This window comes from Ursus americanus, chromosome 27 (genome assembly GCF_024610735.1).
Source record: "Ursus americanus isolate L20-20 chromosome 27, mUrsAme1.1.p, whole genome shotgun sequence".
Taxonomy (NCBI): Eukaryota; Metazoa; Chordata; class Mammalia; order Carnivora; family Ursidae; genus Ursus; species Ursus americanus.
The window spans coordinates 31,699,419-31,716,797 of NC_142153.1; the positions used below are offsets into that span (position 1 = coordinate 31,699,419).

The following is a 17,379-nucleotide window of genomic DNA, read 5'->3' on the forward strand; positions in this document are numbered from 1 at the left end:
ACCACACCCGAGTTGCATTTATTTTACAAAGACTGTGGCTTTTTTGGGTTGATGTGATAAACCGAGCCTCTCCACCAAGTCATTATAAATAACCCTGTATTACTGATCCATATCTGGACTTTGCAAAATTCATTGCACAATATTTGTTCCTCAACTAGACTAACTTCCTGTGAGTGTTCCGGAGCCTGAGAGTTCAGAAGAGGCCTTTAATCTGGCTTAGTTCATTTAAAACAGCATGGCATCCATTATCTATAATTTGGAGCTGGCGTGCCAGAGATGACAAAAACAGCTTGTTTTTTTCATTTATCCTAGAACCACTGTGTCTCCTATAACTCAGGAAAAAACCTGAGAGACTATATTCTAATAGACGGAATCATAGTTGTGGGGGGAGGAGAATTACAAGAGAAAGACAAAACCTTTACAGATATGCGGGAAAGATTTCACAACCTCGAAAGAACAAAAGGCTTTGGCTGCATCACAAGTGCCATCAAAGAGAGATGGGCAGACTAAAGGGACCGGTGGCAGGTTCCAGAAAGCTGCTCTGCCCACTTTTTATCTTGTTCTCTCTTGCTGACTACAGAATAATCTCCTTACTCATCTGACAACAGCCATATGGAAAAGGTTAAGAAAAGATTCTTTACCTGTCACCTGTCACCCCTGCTCCAGGGTGGCAGAGCTCAGCACAGAGAGAGATGCCCTTGACAGCTTCTCCTTGCTTTGGGGAACACTGCCTGAGAGGTCCGTTTCTGTCTCAACACACCCAGAGTGCTGAGGGGACCTGGGCATCATCTGCGGGCAGATGAGAAGTAAGAGAAGTTGCAGGACTCACAGCCACCAACACATGGATTTCAACAACCAGTCTGCAAACCCCCACTATCCAGGCTCTTCATGAACCCCAGCAGCCAGCCTGAGTGCTCGCTGATGATCCCCTTTGTGCCCCCCTCTCCTAGACTCCCCCTCCACACCAGCACATGGAGCTCAGCAGCTGGTTGGACAATGTGGCCTTGGTAAAAGTGCATGGACTCTGAAACCTCTCCTTTCGGAGGGAGGGAGAGTCGTGGAACTTGTGCCCATCCTCCGGCATGCCAGCACACTGCCCTAGGGCAAGGGGTGGGTGATTCTCGGCACCTGGCACAACATAGTGGGGTAGGCCGGAGAAAAATCTTTGGCTCGACACTGCCCTTCAGGCCCACTGGGGCATGGGAGGTTCCAACTTCCAGACCCACTAGGGCAGGGTTTGGGCTTCCGAGGCTGCAAGCATCCCTGCCCCCAGCATCTTTGGGTGTCCCCACCACTACGCTTCTGCGGGCTCGGCCCATGCCAGGGTTCACATGCCTTGGTGTCATAGGCCTAGAGCCCCCCTGGGCTATAATGCACACTACTTGCTCTACTGGTGTGGAGTCTTGGGGACCACCGTGCCCCCATGGCTCTGCTAGGCATTGCCCTAACGGGGGCTCTCTGTGTTGGCCCCACAGCCGCAGTAATTCTCAGCCTGGGGCCCACAGCTCTCCAGGGCATCTCGGAAATCTGGGTGGAAGCAGCCATGCCCCCACAGCTTTGCTCGGCAGAGCACACAGCACCCTTTGGCCTGCCGGAGCTGCGGCTGGGGCTGCCCAAGGGCAGGGGCACAGCCTGCCTGGGAGGTGGCACCAGGCCACAGACCGTTCCTCCTGCAAAATCATTCCACTCCGGCCGCGGTGATGGGCGGCACAGCGCTGCGATCTCTGAGATGCTTTCCGGAGTCATTTTCCACTGGACAGTGGTCCCCCCTTCTGCGGAGATGGTGACTCAGCACCCACGGCCTTGATGAATAGCTTCCGGCTTTTGCTCAGGTGGCCCATCCTCACCAATGTCCTTCCCTGATTTGGCCACAACCTTCGTGTTCTCCCCCCAACAGGCTTTCCCCTTCCTTTCAACAGGGCAGGCTGAGAGTTTCCGCATTCTTAGGCGGTGCTTCCTCTCTGCGTTAACAATTCTGTCTTTAAGTCACTTCTCTCCTTCTGCATTTCACATAAGCAGGCAAAAGCAAGCAGGCCACCCCTGCAACACTTTGCTCGGATATTTGCTCAGCCAAATACCAATTTCATGGCCCCTAAGTGTTGCCCTCCGCAGAACACTGGGACAGGAACACAACGCCGCCACGTTCTTTCCCACGTTTTGTAATAAGGATGGCCCTTCCTTCTTTCTCCAACAACGCGTTTCTCGTTTCCGGCTGAGACCTCAAAGAATGGCCTTTGCTGTCTGTTTCTACTAACATTCTGTTCAGGGTGACTTGGTATTCGCTATGAAGACTGAGGCTTTCCCTGCCCTTCTGCTCTTTTATTTCTGAGCCTCCATCTGCATCACCTTTAAAGGTCCTGTTCGTGGCAGCGTGGGCTTCTTCAAAACTCCTCCAGCCTGGGACCGGTTCCAAAGCCAGTTGCACATTTTCAGGTGTCTGTCGCAGTAGCATTTCCATGTCTTTGTATCCATTCTCTGTCCTAGTCCGCTTGGGTTGCTATGACAAAATACCACTGACCGCGTGGCTTATAAATAACAGAAATTCATTTCTCACAGTTCAGGAGACAGAAATCCAAGACAGATTTACTAGCATGGTCGAGCTCTGGTGTGATCCCCTCTCTAGACCAGACTGTCTATGTCTTGCTGTTCCTGACATGATGGAAGGGGCAAGCATGCTCTCTGGGGACTCTTGTAATGGCATTCATCCTCTAAGAGCTCCTGCCTCGTGACCTAATTGCCCCCCAAAGGTCCTATGTCCTAATACCATCACTTGGGGGGAGTTAGGATTTCAACATATGAATTTGGGGGGAGGGACATACACATTCAGACAATAGCAGTTATCACTGTCACATTTCAATTGGCTTTATTCTTGTGGGTCTATTTCTGTACTCTGTTCTATCCCATTGATCTATATGTCTATCCTTATATCAGAATTACACTGTCTGGGGCGCCTGGGTGGCACAGCGGTTAAGCGTCTGCCTTCGGCTCAGGGCGTGATCCCGGCGTTATGGGATCGAGCCCCACGTCAGGCTCCTCTGCTATGAGCCTGCTTCTTCCTCTCCCACTCCCCTTGCTTGTGTTCCTTCTCTCGCTGGCTGTCTCTATCCTGTCGAATAAATAAATAAAATCTTAAAAAAAAAAAAAGAAGTACACTGTCTTGATACTACACATTTATAGTAAGATTTAAAAATACATAGTATAAGTCTTTCAATATTCTTTTTCTTTTCCAAAGATTTGGCTATTATATACCCTTGCATTTCAGTAAAAAAATTTTATGATCAGCTTATCAATTAAAAAAAATAAAATTGTGCTGGGATTTTGGTTGGAATTATATTGGATGTACAGATCGGCTTTGGGAGACTTGAGATCCAGGCTATAACCAGTCTTCTATTCCGTGAACACTGCATGTCCCCCCATTCATTTAGGTCTTCTATAATTCCTTACTTTAATGTTTTGTAGTTTTCAGGAAGCAAATTTTGCATATATATTGTTAGATTTATCTGTAATTATTTCGTGTTTTTTGAACTATTGTAAATTGTGGAGGTTTTTTTTTTTTTTTTGTAGTTTTCAGTTGTCCATTGCTGCACATAGGTAAATACAATTGACTTATATTCTGTTTCCTGCAAACTTACTAAACCCACTAATAATTCTAGTAGTTCTTTGGTGCACTTTGAGATTTTCTACATAGTAAATGACACCATCATCTGTGAATAAAGACAGTTTATTTCTTTGTTTCTGTTCTGTATAAATGTTTTTTATTTTGCTGGATTTATTACACTGTATAAACCTCCAGACATAAGATTGTTGCTTAAAATTTTTGATAGATATTGTGAACAGGTTAGTAAATCCTTATTTATTTACTAGTTTGCTGAGTTTTTAATCATAAGTGGATGTTGATGTTGTCATTTGTTAGTGCTGTATGTGTGGAGATGATCAAACATTTTCTCTTTTTCTCAGTCTGTTGATAGGCTGAAATATATTGATTAATTTTTGAATGTTGTAACAATCTTGCATTCCTAGAAAATACCCCATTTGATTTTAATATATTATCCTCTGGATACATTGATGGGTTAAATTTGCTAAAATTTTATAAGTGACACTTGCATTCATGAGAGATAGTATTCTTTTTAAAATTTTTTTTTATTTTTTAAAGATGCTATTTATTTATTTGACAGAGATAGAGACAGCCAGCGAGAGAGGGAACACAAGCAGGGGGAGTGGGAGAGGAAGAAGCAGGCTCATAGCGGAGGAGCCTGATGCGGGGCTCAATCCCAGAACGCTGGGATCACGCCCTGAGCTGAAGGCAGACGCTTAACGACTGAGCCACCCAGGCGCCCCCCCCTTTTTTTAATAATAATTTTTTATTATATTATGTTAGTCACCATACAGTACATCCCTAGTTTTTGATGTAAAGTTCCATGATTCATTACTTGTGTATAAAACCCACTGCACCATGCAATATGTGCCCTCCTTACTACCCATCACCAGACTATTCTATTTTAAATTTTATTTTCTTGAAAAGACTTTGCCCTGTTTTGGATTAATATACAATTGGCCTCAAAACACACACACACACACACACACACACACACACACACACACAAAATTAGTTGGTAAGTCTTCTCTCATCTTCTAATACATGGAAGATTTTTGCAAAATCGGTATTACTTATTCTTAAAAGCTTGAAAGTATACATTTAACAACAACACTATCTGGTCTTGAATTTTCTTTGTTGAAATGCTTTAAATTGCACATTAGACTTAATAAATACAGGGCTGCTCATGTTACCTCTAACTTCTTAAGTAAGCCTTGGTAGTTTGGGTTTTTCAAGAAATTTGTCTATTTTAAATAAGTTACAGGTTTCACCCACTATCCAAAAATAGAGTGATTCCTATGAAACCCACACTACTTTCCTTTTATGAAAGACCTACGTTAGTACAGGAGTGGCTTTTTTGTAAAAGTGAAAATCCTCTTCATGTTTCTTTTGGTTAGTGAAACAGGTACTAATGTATAGTAGACTTTAAACTAAAAATGGTTTAAAGAGACAAAGAAAGTCATTATATAATGATAAATAGGTCAGTCCATCAAAAAGATATAAAAATTATAAATATTTAAGTACTCAACATCAGAACACCAAAATATACATAGCAAGAACAGAACTAAAAGGAGAAATGAACAGCAAGACAGTAAGTTTGGGGCTTTAATATACCACTCTTAACAATGGATAGATCATCCACCCAGAGAATCAATATAGAAATATTGGATTTAAACAATGCTATAGACCACATGGACCTAACAAACATACACAGAACATTCTATCTGACAACAGCAGAATACACATTCTTTCAGGTGCACGCGGAACATTTACTGGCATACTATATGTGAGGCCATAAAACAAGTAAGTATTAGTAAGTTCAAGAAGACTGAAAAGATACTAAGTATCTTCTCTGACCACAATGGTATAAAATTCAAAATTCGTAATAGGAGGAAAACTGATGAATACAGAAAAAATTAAACAATACTCTCCTTAACAGTCAGTAATTAAAGAAGAAATTAAAGGGGAGATTAAAAAATATCTTGAGAGAAACAAAATGGTGACACAACACAAGAAAACTTATGAGATGTGGCAAAAGCAGTTCTAAGGAGGAAGTTCATAGCAATAAACATCCATATTAAGAAACAAGAAAGAACTCAAACAATCTAACTTCACGCCTCAAGAACCTAAAAAAAGAAGAACAAACTAAACCCAAAGTTAGCAGAAGGAAGGACATAATAAAGATTAGGGCAAAAATAAATGAAACCGAGAATGGGAAAACAATAGAAAGGATTAACCAAACTGAGAGTTGCTTCTTTGAAAAGATAAAATTGACAAAGCTTTAGCTAGACTAAACAAGGGAAAAAGAGAGAGGACCCATCAACAAAATTATCAACGAGAGGAGACATTACAATTGGAAACACAGAAATAAAGAGGATCATAAGAGGCTACTGTGACAACTATACTCTAAAAAATTGGACGACATAGGGGATGCCAGGGTGGCTCAGTCGGTTAAGCGTCTGCCTTCAGCTCAGGTCATGATCCCAGGGTTCTGGGATCGAACCCCGCGTCAGGCTCCCTGCTCAGTGGAGAGCCTGCTTCTCCCTCTGCCTCTGCTACTCCCCCTGCTTGTGTGCTTGCTTGTGCTCTCTCTCCCCCTCTCTGTCAAATAAATAAATAAAATATTTAAAAAATAATAAAAAATAAATTGGACAACTTAGAAGAAATGGATAAATTCTTAGAAACATACAACCTACCAAGACTGAATCAGGAAGAAATAGAATATCTTAACAAACCAATTACAAGTAAGGACATTGAATCAGTAAACAAATGAAGAAAACCCATAACCAGATGGCTTCACTGGTAGATTTTACCAAATATTTAAAGAAGAATTAATGACAATCCTCCTAAACTCTTCCAAAAAATCAAAGAGGAGGGAAGACTCCCAAACTCATTTGACAAGGTCAGCATTACCCTGATATTAAAGCCAGAAAATAATATTACAATAAAAGAAGACTACAGGCCAATATTCCTGATGAATATAGATGCAAAAATTTTCAATAAAATACTAGCAAATTGAATTCAGCAGTACATTAAAAGGATCACTCACCATGGTCACATGGGAGTTTTCCCTGGGATGCAAGCATGGTTCATGCAAATTATTAGATGTGACATATCAAATTAGTCGAATGAAAGATAAAAATCATATGCTCATCTCAATAGATGCAGAAAGAGCATTTGTCAAAATTATATCCATTTATGACAAAACAACAACAACAACCACAAACTCTTAACAAATTAGGTATAGACAGAAAGTATCTCAACATAATAAAGGCCATATGTGACAAACCCACAGCCAGCATCATCCTCAATGATGAAAGATTGCAAGCTTTCCCCTATGATCAGAACAAGACAAGGATGCCCACTCTCTCCACTCATGTTCAACGCAGTACCAGAAGCCCTAGCCAGAGCAATCAGGTAAGAAAAATATAAAAGGCAGTCAGAATTGAAAAGGAACAAGTAAAATTATTTCTTTTTGCAGATGACATGATTTTATATACAGAAAATCCAGAGGACTCCACCAAAAGACTGTCAGATCTAGTTAGCAAATTCAGGAAAGTTGTACAAAATCAACATAAAAAAATTAGTAGCACTTCCACGCACCAACAAAAAATCATCTGAAAAAGAAAATGACTCTGTTTACAACAGAATCAAAACCAAAAAAACAATAAAATACTTTTGGCAGAAAAATAGACACATAGGCCAATGGAAGAGAAAAGAGTCCAGAAATAAACCCCGGCATATACAGTTAACCAGTATAGGAGAAGGAAGCCAAGAACATTCAATGGGGGAAATGACAGTGTCTTCAACAAACGGTGATGGGAAAACTGGACAGCCCCATGGAGAACAATGAAGTTGGACTCCTATCTTACAGCACTCAAAAATTAGCTCAGACTGGATTAGACTTAATATAAGACCAGGTACTGTAACATTTCTAAAAGAAAACATAGGGGAAAAGCTCCTTGACATTTGTCTTGGCACTTTTTTGGATATGACACCAAAAGCACAAGCAGCAAAAGCAAAAATCAACAAACAGGACCACGTTAAACTACAAAGCTCTGCACAGCAAAAGAAATAATCAACAAAATGAAAAGGCAACCTATGGAATGGGAGAAAATATTTGCAAACCATATATCAGTTGAGGGGTTAATATGTATACACATATAAATATATAAAGAGCTCACTGAACTCAGTAACAACAACAATAAAAATAAACAAATTGAAAAAATGAGCAGAGGAAGTGAACAGACATTTTTCCAAAGAAGACATATAAATGGCCAGCAACTACATGAAAAGTTCTCAGCACCACTAACCATCAGGAAATACAAATCAAAAGCACAATGACAGATCATCTATGACACCTGTGACAATGGCGGTCATCAAGAAGATAAGAGATAGGGGCGCCTGGGTGGCTCAGTCTTTAAGCATCTGCCTTCGGCTCAGGGCGTGATCCTGGCGTTCTGGGATCGAGCCCCACATCCGACTCCTATGCCGGAAGCCTGCTTCTTCCTCTCCCACTCCCCCTGCTTGTGTTCCCTCTCTCGGTGGCTGTCTCTGTCAAATAAATAAATAAAATCTTAAAAAAAAAAAGATAAGAGATAACAAGTGTTGGGAAGATGTGGGGAAAAGGGAACCCCTGTGCAATGCTGGCAGGATGCAAAATTGTTTATCCACTATGGAAACAGAGTGGAGGTTCCTCAAAACAATTAAAAACAGAAATACCATATGACCTAGCAGTCCCACTTCTGGGTATCTGTCCAAAGGAAACGAAAACAGGAGTTTGAAGAGATATCTGCACTCCCATGTTTATTGCAGCATTATTCACAATAGCCAAGATACAGAAGCAATCTAACTGTCCATTAATGGTAAACAGATAAAGAAAAAAAGCGGTGTATATATATATATATACAATGAAATATTATTCCATCATGAGAAAAGATGAAATCCTGCCATTTGCAACAACATGGATGGATTTTGAAGGCATTGTGCTAAGTGAGAAGTCAGACAAAGGCAAATATTATATGATGTCACTTATATGTGCAATCTAAAAAAGCTGAACTCATTAAAACAGAGACTAGAATGGTGGTTACCAGGGGCTAGAGGCTGGGGGAATTGGGGAGATATTATTAAGGGTACAAACTTACAGCTAACAAGAATGTTCTGGAGATCTAATGCACGGCATAGTGAGTATAGTCAATAATACTGTATTATGAACTTCAAAGTTACTAAGAGACTAGATCTTAACTGTTCTCACCACAAGAAAGAAATGACAATTGTGTGACCTGATGGAGGTGTTAACTAACACCATAGTGGTAATCATATCGCAACATATAAATGCATCAAATCAACTCACTGTACATCTTCAATCTAGGCAAGTTATATGTCAATTCTTAAAAATAAATTAAATAATAACACATTAACAACAAACATGAACACGATCAAAAGTAGCCAAAATAGGAGATATAAAAGTATATAAAATTTTCCCCCAAAAAGCTGGTATCACATATGAAAGTTTATAAATGAAAATATAATTTAGATAAATGTATCATTAAGCCATTGATCGGTAGGTAAATTAGCTTTAGAAGACTTGGTTTTAGGCCAACTGATTCTTGGCCAAAGGCATGTTTTTAGATTTTCAATACAGCCATTTTATACAGAGGGGCAGGGTGAGAGGTTAGGAAGTCTCTGGAAGTTGTACCCATATAATCTTTTGACAATAAATGGTTATTGAAGAAATAGTGTGCTCTTTGTCTTTGATATTTTAACTCTCCTGATCTCACATGTGGGACAGTTACACAAAGGATTAATAGATGAGAAAATGTTAGTCTTCAGTGTGACCTAAGCCTATTTACCTTCCAGATACTATTAAGAACATTGTACAGATATGACACTAGTCTCTTTTTTCAGGAATAACTTAAAAATGCAACTTCTTTTTTTTTAAAACAGTCCTTAGGCAATTTTCTTATCCTTATTGTGGAAAAGAGTGTACTGTGGAAGAGTTCTCTTGCAAGTCAGAGTACTTTTGGTAATAAAGATTGTACACTCACATGATCTGGTGTCTTGGCCTCCTTCAAAAGACGACTGGCCAAAGGCACTGGCCTCTGGGGAATTTGAGATCCCGTAGGAAAAGTAAAGGGTTAACCATCTGGCTTCCTGTAATTAGGTTAATTTGTCACCAAATTTAGAGATTCCAGGGTTTGGAAATATTCCAACGGAAGCTGTTTTATTTTCTTACTTGTTAAGCTTCACTGACCAAAAGGAACCTCAGTCCCCCAGAAGTAAATAAAAGGCCCTGTGTTCCACTATCCCTGATCACTCACCTTTCTACTGGGCATTCCATCATGAGACTCCATTCCCTTCTTTCTGTTCTCTTCCTCTTTGTGACTATGATACCAAAAGGTAAGATGGTGAATAACTGTAGGTTCCTTAGGAGAAGCTGAATAACTGTGGGTTTTTTAGGAGGTCTACTGGGATGCTCAATGATACTGTAGCCATTTTAACTCAGACCTTAATGCTCAGCCTTAGGGGATCAGAAGTCTATCATGATCCTCTCCCTTAGAACTGATGAGGCCCAAACTGTAAAACCAGATTTCCGTCAACAGAAAATGAGATCCAGGAGCTCCATACTTAAAAAGTGGGGCTCAACTAAAGAGAGAGTGGAGAAGCTATGACATATGACTTAAGGCTTAGCAAACAAATCAAGTAGCCTTTACCAGGCCCCTCTCCAAAAAGGAGAGTGCACATGGCAGCTCTTCGTTCAAACTTGGCTAGTGAACGGAAGTGAGGTAGAGTCTGTCGGTGAGGAATATTTGTGAAGGGTAGAAGTTAGGTCCTTAAGACAGAGCTCCACAAGAAGGGATTGCATTAAGTTATAAAAAAAAGACAATAGGGAGCAGGGGAATTTGGAAAAAGTATAAGCAGAGGAATAAAGTATTTGGTGGCAAAATTTCAAGCATAGGACAAAATACGGATAAAGCATTTTAAGAATATGAATTATATCTTTAGGACCCATGATTCAGAAGTTTGAATATGAAAATGTAGAATCAAAGGAAAAGGGGAATGTGGTCATCTTCAGGCTGGTTCAACCAGATCGTCATAAGAACTAATAATTCCTCTCCCCACCGTTAATGGAGGGATGTTCGCATCTCTCAAAATAATGTCTGTGGTCACTGAACACAGATGAGGCCTGGATAACTCACTTGCTTTGTTGGTTCATCTCTAAGATTCTTTAAATATAATCAACAGTACTTGTTTGATCTTTGCCTACTCTGTGGCTATCTTGGGATCTACCTGGTATATAGTCGTCTCCAACTGAAGGAGTTTACAACGTAATTCTCATTTGGTTCTCAGATCTGTCACAAGAAGACACAGCTGCAGCCAGACACACTTGTAGTGACATGCAATGTAAAATCATACAATGATCATGCCTTAAAATTAGAAGGCAATTTAATGGTGAATTCTTTAATTTTACAGATAGGAGAATCCATGTCTACATGAAGAATATGACTTTACTGATGTCACACAGGTAGTGGCAACACTGCATCTAGAAACATCTTTAATCTGGGTCAGTGTGGGTCCCATCAATCTACAGGTGTGGATATGCCCGTAAAATGGTAACCCTGATTTCTCTCAGAGTTTTTACCTCAAAATCTCCTAACTAAATATCAAGGAATCTAAGTAGATTCCTATATTTCCTCTTTTGGAAGAGACAATGTCTGCGAAACATCTTATTTCACTTGCCTCCAAATTCTTTCCTTCACTGTTTAAGGTAAGCATGTCACATGGGCTAAATGTTCTGCCATTATTACTGGACTATTAATGCTAGTCTTTAAATTCTCCTGATCTGTGTTCCTTAAAATCAGATAAAATGCCATCAACGAAGGCACTTGCCACAAGAGAATTATGCCTGCACAGTGGATGACTGAAAGGTTTTGCTCATGCTTGCCTTCCACCATCTGAGCTAAATTCAGCTCAACTAAATCGCTGTCTCCTCCCTGAAGTCATAGCCCATGTTACTAGCTGGGTCTTTTTTTTTTTAAAAGGGTTAACAAGGGATAGATCTCCTTGAAGTAGACTTTGGCCAAAAGCCACCATTCTAGTGGGAAAGGGGACACGGCAATGGTTCAGTAGTAGTGAGGGAAGCACACTGAGAAAAAAGGTGTCTTAAAGCAAAGGCCAGAAATGATTTATGGTAAAATAGGATTCTAGGAAATCTAAGGCTAACATTTAGAGAAGTTAATATGATAATGACAAGACTGGATACTCACAAATACAATAGTGCATCCAAAAGTAAGACAGTATTAGATAGTAGATAGTAGATAGTCTAAAACAGACCGAAGCCAAGGGGTTTTATCAGGAACAGGAGAGAGAGAATGCGTGTGGGGTCAGACTGTACCTTATCGCGTTCCATGGTAACAAATATTTACGAGCACCTCTTATTATTCACACACTGTGTCTTTCACCAACACCCAGGGTACGGTGGGAAACAAAGGAAAGTGTTTTCCACTATAGACGACAGACATTAGTCAAATGATTACACAAATTAATATAGAATTATAAATGTTAATAAGCACAATGGAGAAGAACAGAGTACTATGAGTGCCCCTAACATGTGGTCATTGTCTTGTTTGCAATGTCAGAGACATCCTTGAGGCATGTCTTTCGAGCCCCAAATAGAAAGATAAGTGTTAATGAATCGCTTGCGAGAAGCAGTCAACACTGCTGGCAGAGGAAGATGCCAACGCAGTGTCGCTGATGGAGAGGAGAGCACAGCATGCCAAGGAACTGCAAGAAGGCCGCCACACTAGCTGGGTACAAACCGGCACTAGCTCATACTAGAAAAGGTGCCAGGCATTTCATGGAATGACATGAAGGTAGAAGTGGGCATCCAGGCTAAGTCTGTAGGGGGCATTTTAAGAGCCAGGAGGGCAAGGCAATCAGACTTTATACATGGGTAATAGAAATTACTAGTATCTAAATCACACAGGGGTTCTCGATTTCTGCACATACACTAGGCTTATGTATGGGTGCTCGGCAGCCTGCAAGCTTGACAGGTCCCCTTGACATCTTCCCTTTCTTTCACCATTTCAATTGTCCTGTCCTCAGAATCCCTTCCTGGTTCCACTGCAGAAGGAGTGTCAAATTTACAGTAGCTTCCTTCCTTTCTAATCTTGGGAGAATCGTCTTTAGAGGTAAACGCATGGAATTAAGTCTGAGAAACCACCAGCAACTGTGTGAAAATAGAGAAAATGTATAAATAACAATCGTAAGGAATTAGGAAATCAAAATTCCTATCTTTTCCATCTTATAGTTACTGTGATCTAATGGAAAATAAGCCTGATCTGCTCTCTGTGGATTCTCCATGTCATGATCATGCTCAGACTGTGCTCTCTCTCTGTCCAATAAATAAATAAACTCTTAAAAAAATCAAATAAAAAAGGTCACTGTTTTCATGAAGGAAGTTTCTCCAAAGAAAGTACATAATCCAAACAGAAAATGTTGGTTTATCAACCTACAGTCCAATGAATGTTAACTGATCCCTACTTGAGCATATATCTTCATATGTCTCTCAAAAAGATCCAAGATGTCCTAGAAAAGTATATGTATTTTACATATATGAGATATATATATATATATATATATATATATATATATATATATATATATATAAATTTGTATATGTGTATATATATACACACACATGAACACTCTGATTGAGAGTAGGGACATAAAGAGGCTAGAATGGCATAATGCTTTTCTTCAAAAGACTTATTTATTTATTTGAGAGAGAGAGAGAGAGAGAGAGAGAGATGGAGAGGGGGGAGGGGCAGAGGAAGAGGGAATAGAGAGACTCTCAAGTAGACTCCTTGATGAGCGTGGAGCCTGACTCGGGGCTCAAGCGCGTGACCCATGAGATCATGACCTGAGCCTAAATCACTAGTTGGCTGCTCAACTGACTGAACACCCAGGCGCCCCAGAATGGCCTAACTCTTGAATTGATTAATTAGCTCCCCGAGAATTAAGACAATTAGAGCATTCTTCTTATACTGACTCTGGAGAAGAATATTTAAACAGAGCACGTTGGACAGGAGCAAAGACAGCCTGAACTCTATATTACCTACGGAAAAGAAAACTGCCAATCTATTTCTTAGCTGATAAAGTTCCAGGGAGAGCCCACCCCACCCGAACACTGTTCTCCAAGCCCCCACCACAAGAAATAGAACAGCTAGTAACTCAGTGAGTTCTTACGCTGAGAAAATCATGTCCTTTTTGAGGTTAGATGTATGTTCTCTTATATGGTCTTTTATTTTCGTGTGATTCTAAGTTTCCCCCATTTCATCTACGGACGTTTATGTTGTGATACCATAGGAAGTAAGCATCTACGTCTTCTTTTCCCAACAGCAATGATTAAATACATATCCCTTCTCCCACTGCATGTGACATAACCATTATAACACATTAATAGCATACAAATTCTGATATCTATTAGATCATTCTCTTCAATTGCTCTATTTATCTACTATTACGCCAGTGAGTGAAAATAAGTGTCAATATCTGGGAAGAAATGCTCTTCCGTATGAACCAGGTGACTTAATATTACCTTCCGGACTTGAAGTAGTGCCTGGGCATGAACACACATCCCAGTCATGGTTAGAAGGGAGATTATAACTCTAGGGCTTCCTGGTCAGGTGACACGTCCTTAAATCAAGCCTCCTATTCAGTAGACAGCACGTCACTGGAAGGATGAATTGCTCTGATCCTTTTGACTCAAGCGAGAGGCATCTGGCAAGAAGAGAGTGGTGCTACCCTAGACCACGGACCGTCACAGGAAGTTGAACCTTCCAGTATAATGCGTGACAGGACTACCCTGCTGCTTCTCGCTCCGTCTTTCCCCGTACCAAGTTTTGATTTTAGTTTCATTAGGACACCTGAAAATGTCCCCATATGTTACACTGAGCACCTGGACGAAGTTATCACGGGAGAGACTAAGCCACCAACGGGAACGCTGCACAGCGGAGCACGGGCCTGTGCTCTGTGTAGACGAGGCAGCCGAGCCCACGCCTGGCACAACTGTCTCGTGAGAACCTCGGTTCTCTCCCTGAAGGACAGAGATTTTCTCCTCCAGAACTGGCCCAGCAGAGACAGCGCCACAAGACATGGCCCAGCTCCCCCACGAGGCCATTCTCGTGTTGCCCTGAGACCCCGTGTTAATAGACGGCCAGCCTGTGGCCAGGGTGTGACCCCAGCTGGCTCCGGGCTGGATCCTCTAGCAAGACTAGAACAGTGTCACGCAGGTTCTGAAAATTCAGTTACAGAAGGCTGTGTTGGGTTAGTTGGCTATTATTTTTCTACAGAATGGAGAAACAATTGTAAGACGCTGATTTACATTAAAAAAAGATTCAGAGGCACAAAGGGGGTCACACTAGGAGTGAAGAGGTACAAGTTAGGCAGCAAAGACACCAGTTACGGTTAGCATTGTTACAGGAAGTAAAGACAACAGGAGATGCGGGTGGGTTAACTGGATGGTTCGGGGACTAATGTCTATTAATGAACATGAACAGAGTGTGTCTTTTATGTAACGTCCACAGGGATCCACAGGGGAAAGAAGGAACCCTAGTTATGCCTGAAAGGCTACAGGAAGGACCCTAAGAATAAAGCAAGCTCCTCCCTTGGGCACACACTCTGTTACGTGCTTCTCAGTGGCCAAACGAATTAGGAAAACAGATACATTTAAGGAAAAACACATTTCAGCTTTTGAGAGAAATTCTTTTCGCGTATCTACAGATAAGTGGCATTAGACAACATAGAAAATGTGTTGTCCGCAGAGTCCTCAATGGGGAAATTAGGTAAGGTGGACTCTACAGGATTGGCGAACTGTCTATAAAAGGTGCTAGACTCGTTCCATCGGACAGGGATGCCGTAAGCGTGGACGGGGTGATCAGAGAGGGGACGGAAGGATGGATACTTCCTTTGAAAGAGTGCTTTTTAGTGAAGGTATTGGCATTTGGGGCAGGACAGTTCACTAGGGGGGAATCCAATAACCTCCTGCTTTACCCACTAAATACCAACGATGCCTCCCCAGTCCCGGTAGCAACAACAAATCAATCCGACATTTCAAAATGCACTGCCCCAGATGAGGACAATTCTCTCAAAGCTTCTCGAAATCAGCCTGCCCACTCCAAGATGTGTATAGTCCTGCACTCCTAGCCCTCCTCCCCACAAAAGTGCACCCCCTCGAGCTGAAGCACCTGATCTTTTCCTCTAGGAAATACCATCTCTTCTATCCCAAGGCCATTTGTAAATTTATTGCTTTGTGTGCATGACTGACAATTTGGTGGTCATTTAATGTGCTGGTGATTTAATGATGTCAAATCTCTCTCTGTGCAGCGAGGACTGGCGTTATTCCCGGGCAGAAGCAGTGTGTTCTCCTGAAAGGCGTGTGCAAGGACGGAGGATGCACAACCACGGATGACACCATTGGTGAATGTAACGAGGAGAAAAAGTGTTGTAGAAAGTGGTGGGTCCTTTTTCCCTATGCAACGCCGGTTCCCAAAGCAAAATCTCCTTAGTGGGAACAAACTAGAAGCCCTTCGAACTCCAGAACACACGGATAAGTTTTGCAGTGCTGTATTTAACCCGCCTTGTTTGTCTCCCTTGACTGGAAATAAATGTCCTAAATCCACACGCACTCATCCCTGGGGAATTTCTTCTCGATGCACATACAAGCCTCTTAGGAACTCCAAGACAAAACTACATAATAGAGGACTCGCATACCCTCAAGGTATTTCTAGAACATTTCTTAAAAATGATAAAGATAGAAGCTTGAAATAGGTAAAAAAGTAAGGATATGAACGAGCAGTAGGTCGTGTTTGATCATCTCAAGTGGATTATCAACCCTCCACACCACCTGATTCTGGACAAATACCATCTCATGACTAGCAGAGACTTCCGGAAGTGACGGGGATGAAGGTCTCCTGACCACGTGGTCTTGCGGATACTGCCCCTGGGAACTAGGCGCATTGCACCAGTCATGCTAACACTGGCCTGAGGCTGGCCTCCTGTCCCCGTCACACAGCCCCGGGGGCGCGGAACAGGACAGCCTGTCTGCCTGTAGGCTGTCTGCTCTGGGCAGCTGGATTGCTGAAGAGCTGAGAACCCAGCATTCACCATCGGATAACTGCACCTGCTGGCTGAAATAATTCCCACCATACTCTTCATAATTCTGGATAATTTCTACTTAATGGCTAAGCAAATTTAAGGGCAAGAGTCCAGGAATGCTACATGACGTGAGTTTCACAAAGATGGAAACAATTACCCCACAAACAAAATTCTCTTGTCTTTCTCATGACATATTAGATCAAAATAAGTAACAACATCAGGGGGAGGGAGCGACATGACAAAGGAAGCTAGAATTTTATTTTGTTAACGGTGTGGTGCATGGTTACCATCGCTGAGAACTTATTTCTCCCAGAGCTCAGCTCTTCTCTGTTCTTCCTGACCTTGAGAGCCCATAAAGATTTCAAAGGTTTCCTTTAGGTTCTGTCTTATTACTTAGAATGCTGCTAGACACATACGCACCGATGCCCAGAGTAGCTCTTGGTTTCAAACCCGGAAGCACATACAAAATGCAACTTGAAATCATTAGCCATAGAAAAATGCAATAAGCCGTAATTGAAGCCAGTAGATTTTGTCAACAGAGTATTGACTGGAACATTAAGGAAAGTTCAGAGTGTCTCCTCTCTTTCAATCCAGAAGGACTGACATGAACAGTCTAGGTTAGACCT

The 17,379-nt window shown here is 41.5% G+C and overlaps 1 protein-coding gene across 1 annotated transcript; it reads left to right on the top strand.

Annotated features, from left to right (window-relative positions):
- The first annotated feature begins 9,936 nt into the window (after positions 1–9,936).
- LOC123804141 (beta-defensin 130B-like) lies at positions 9,937–16,164 on the top strand. The gene is made up of 2 exons (XM_045816121.1): positions 9,937–9,994; positions 15,983–16,164. The coding sequence occupies exons 1-2, from the start codon at positions 9,937–9,939 to the stop codon at positions 16,162–16,164; spliced, it is 240 nt and encodes a 79-aa protein (XP_045672077.1).
- The last annotated feature ends 1,215 nt before the right edge of the window (positions 16,165–17,379 follow it).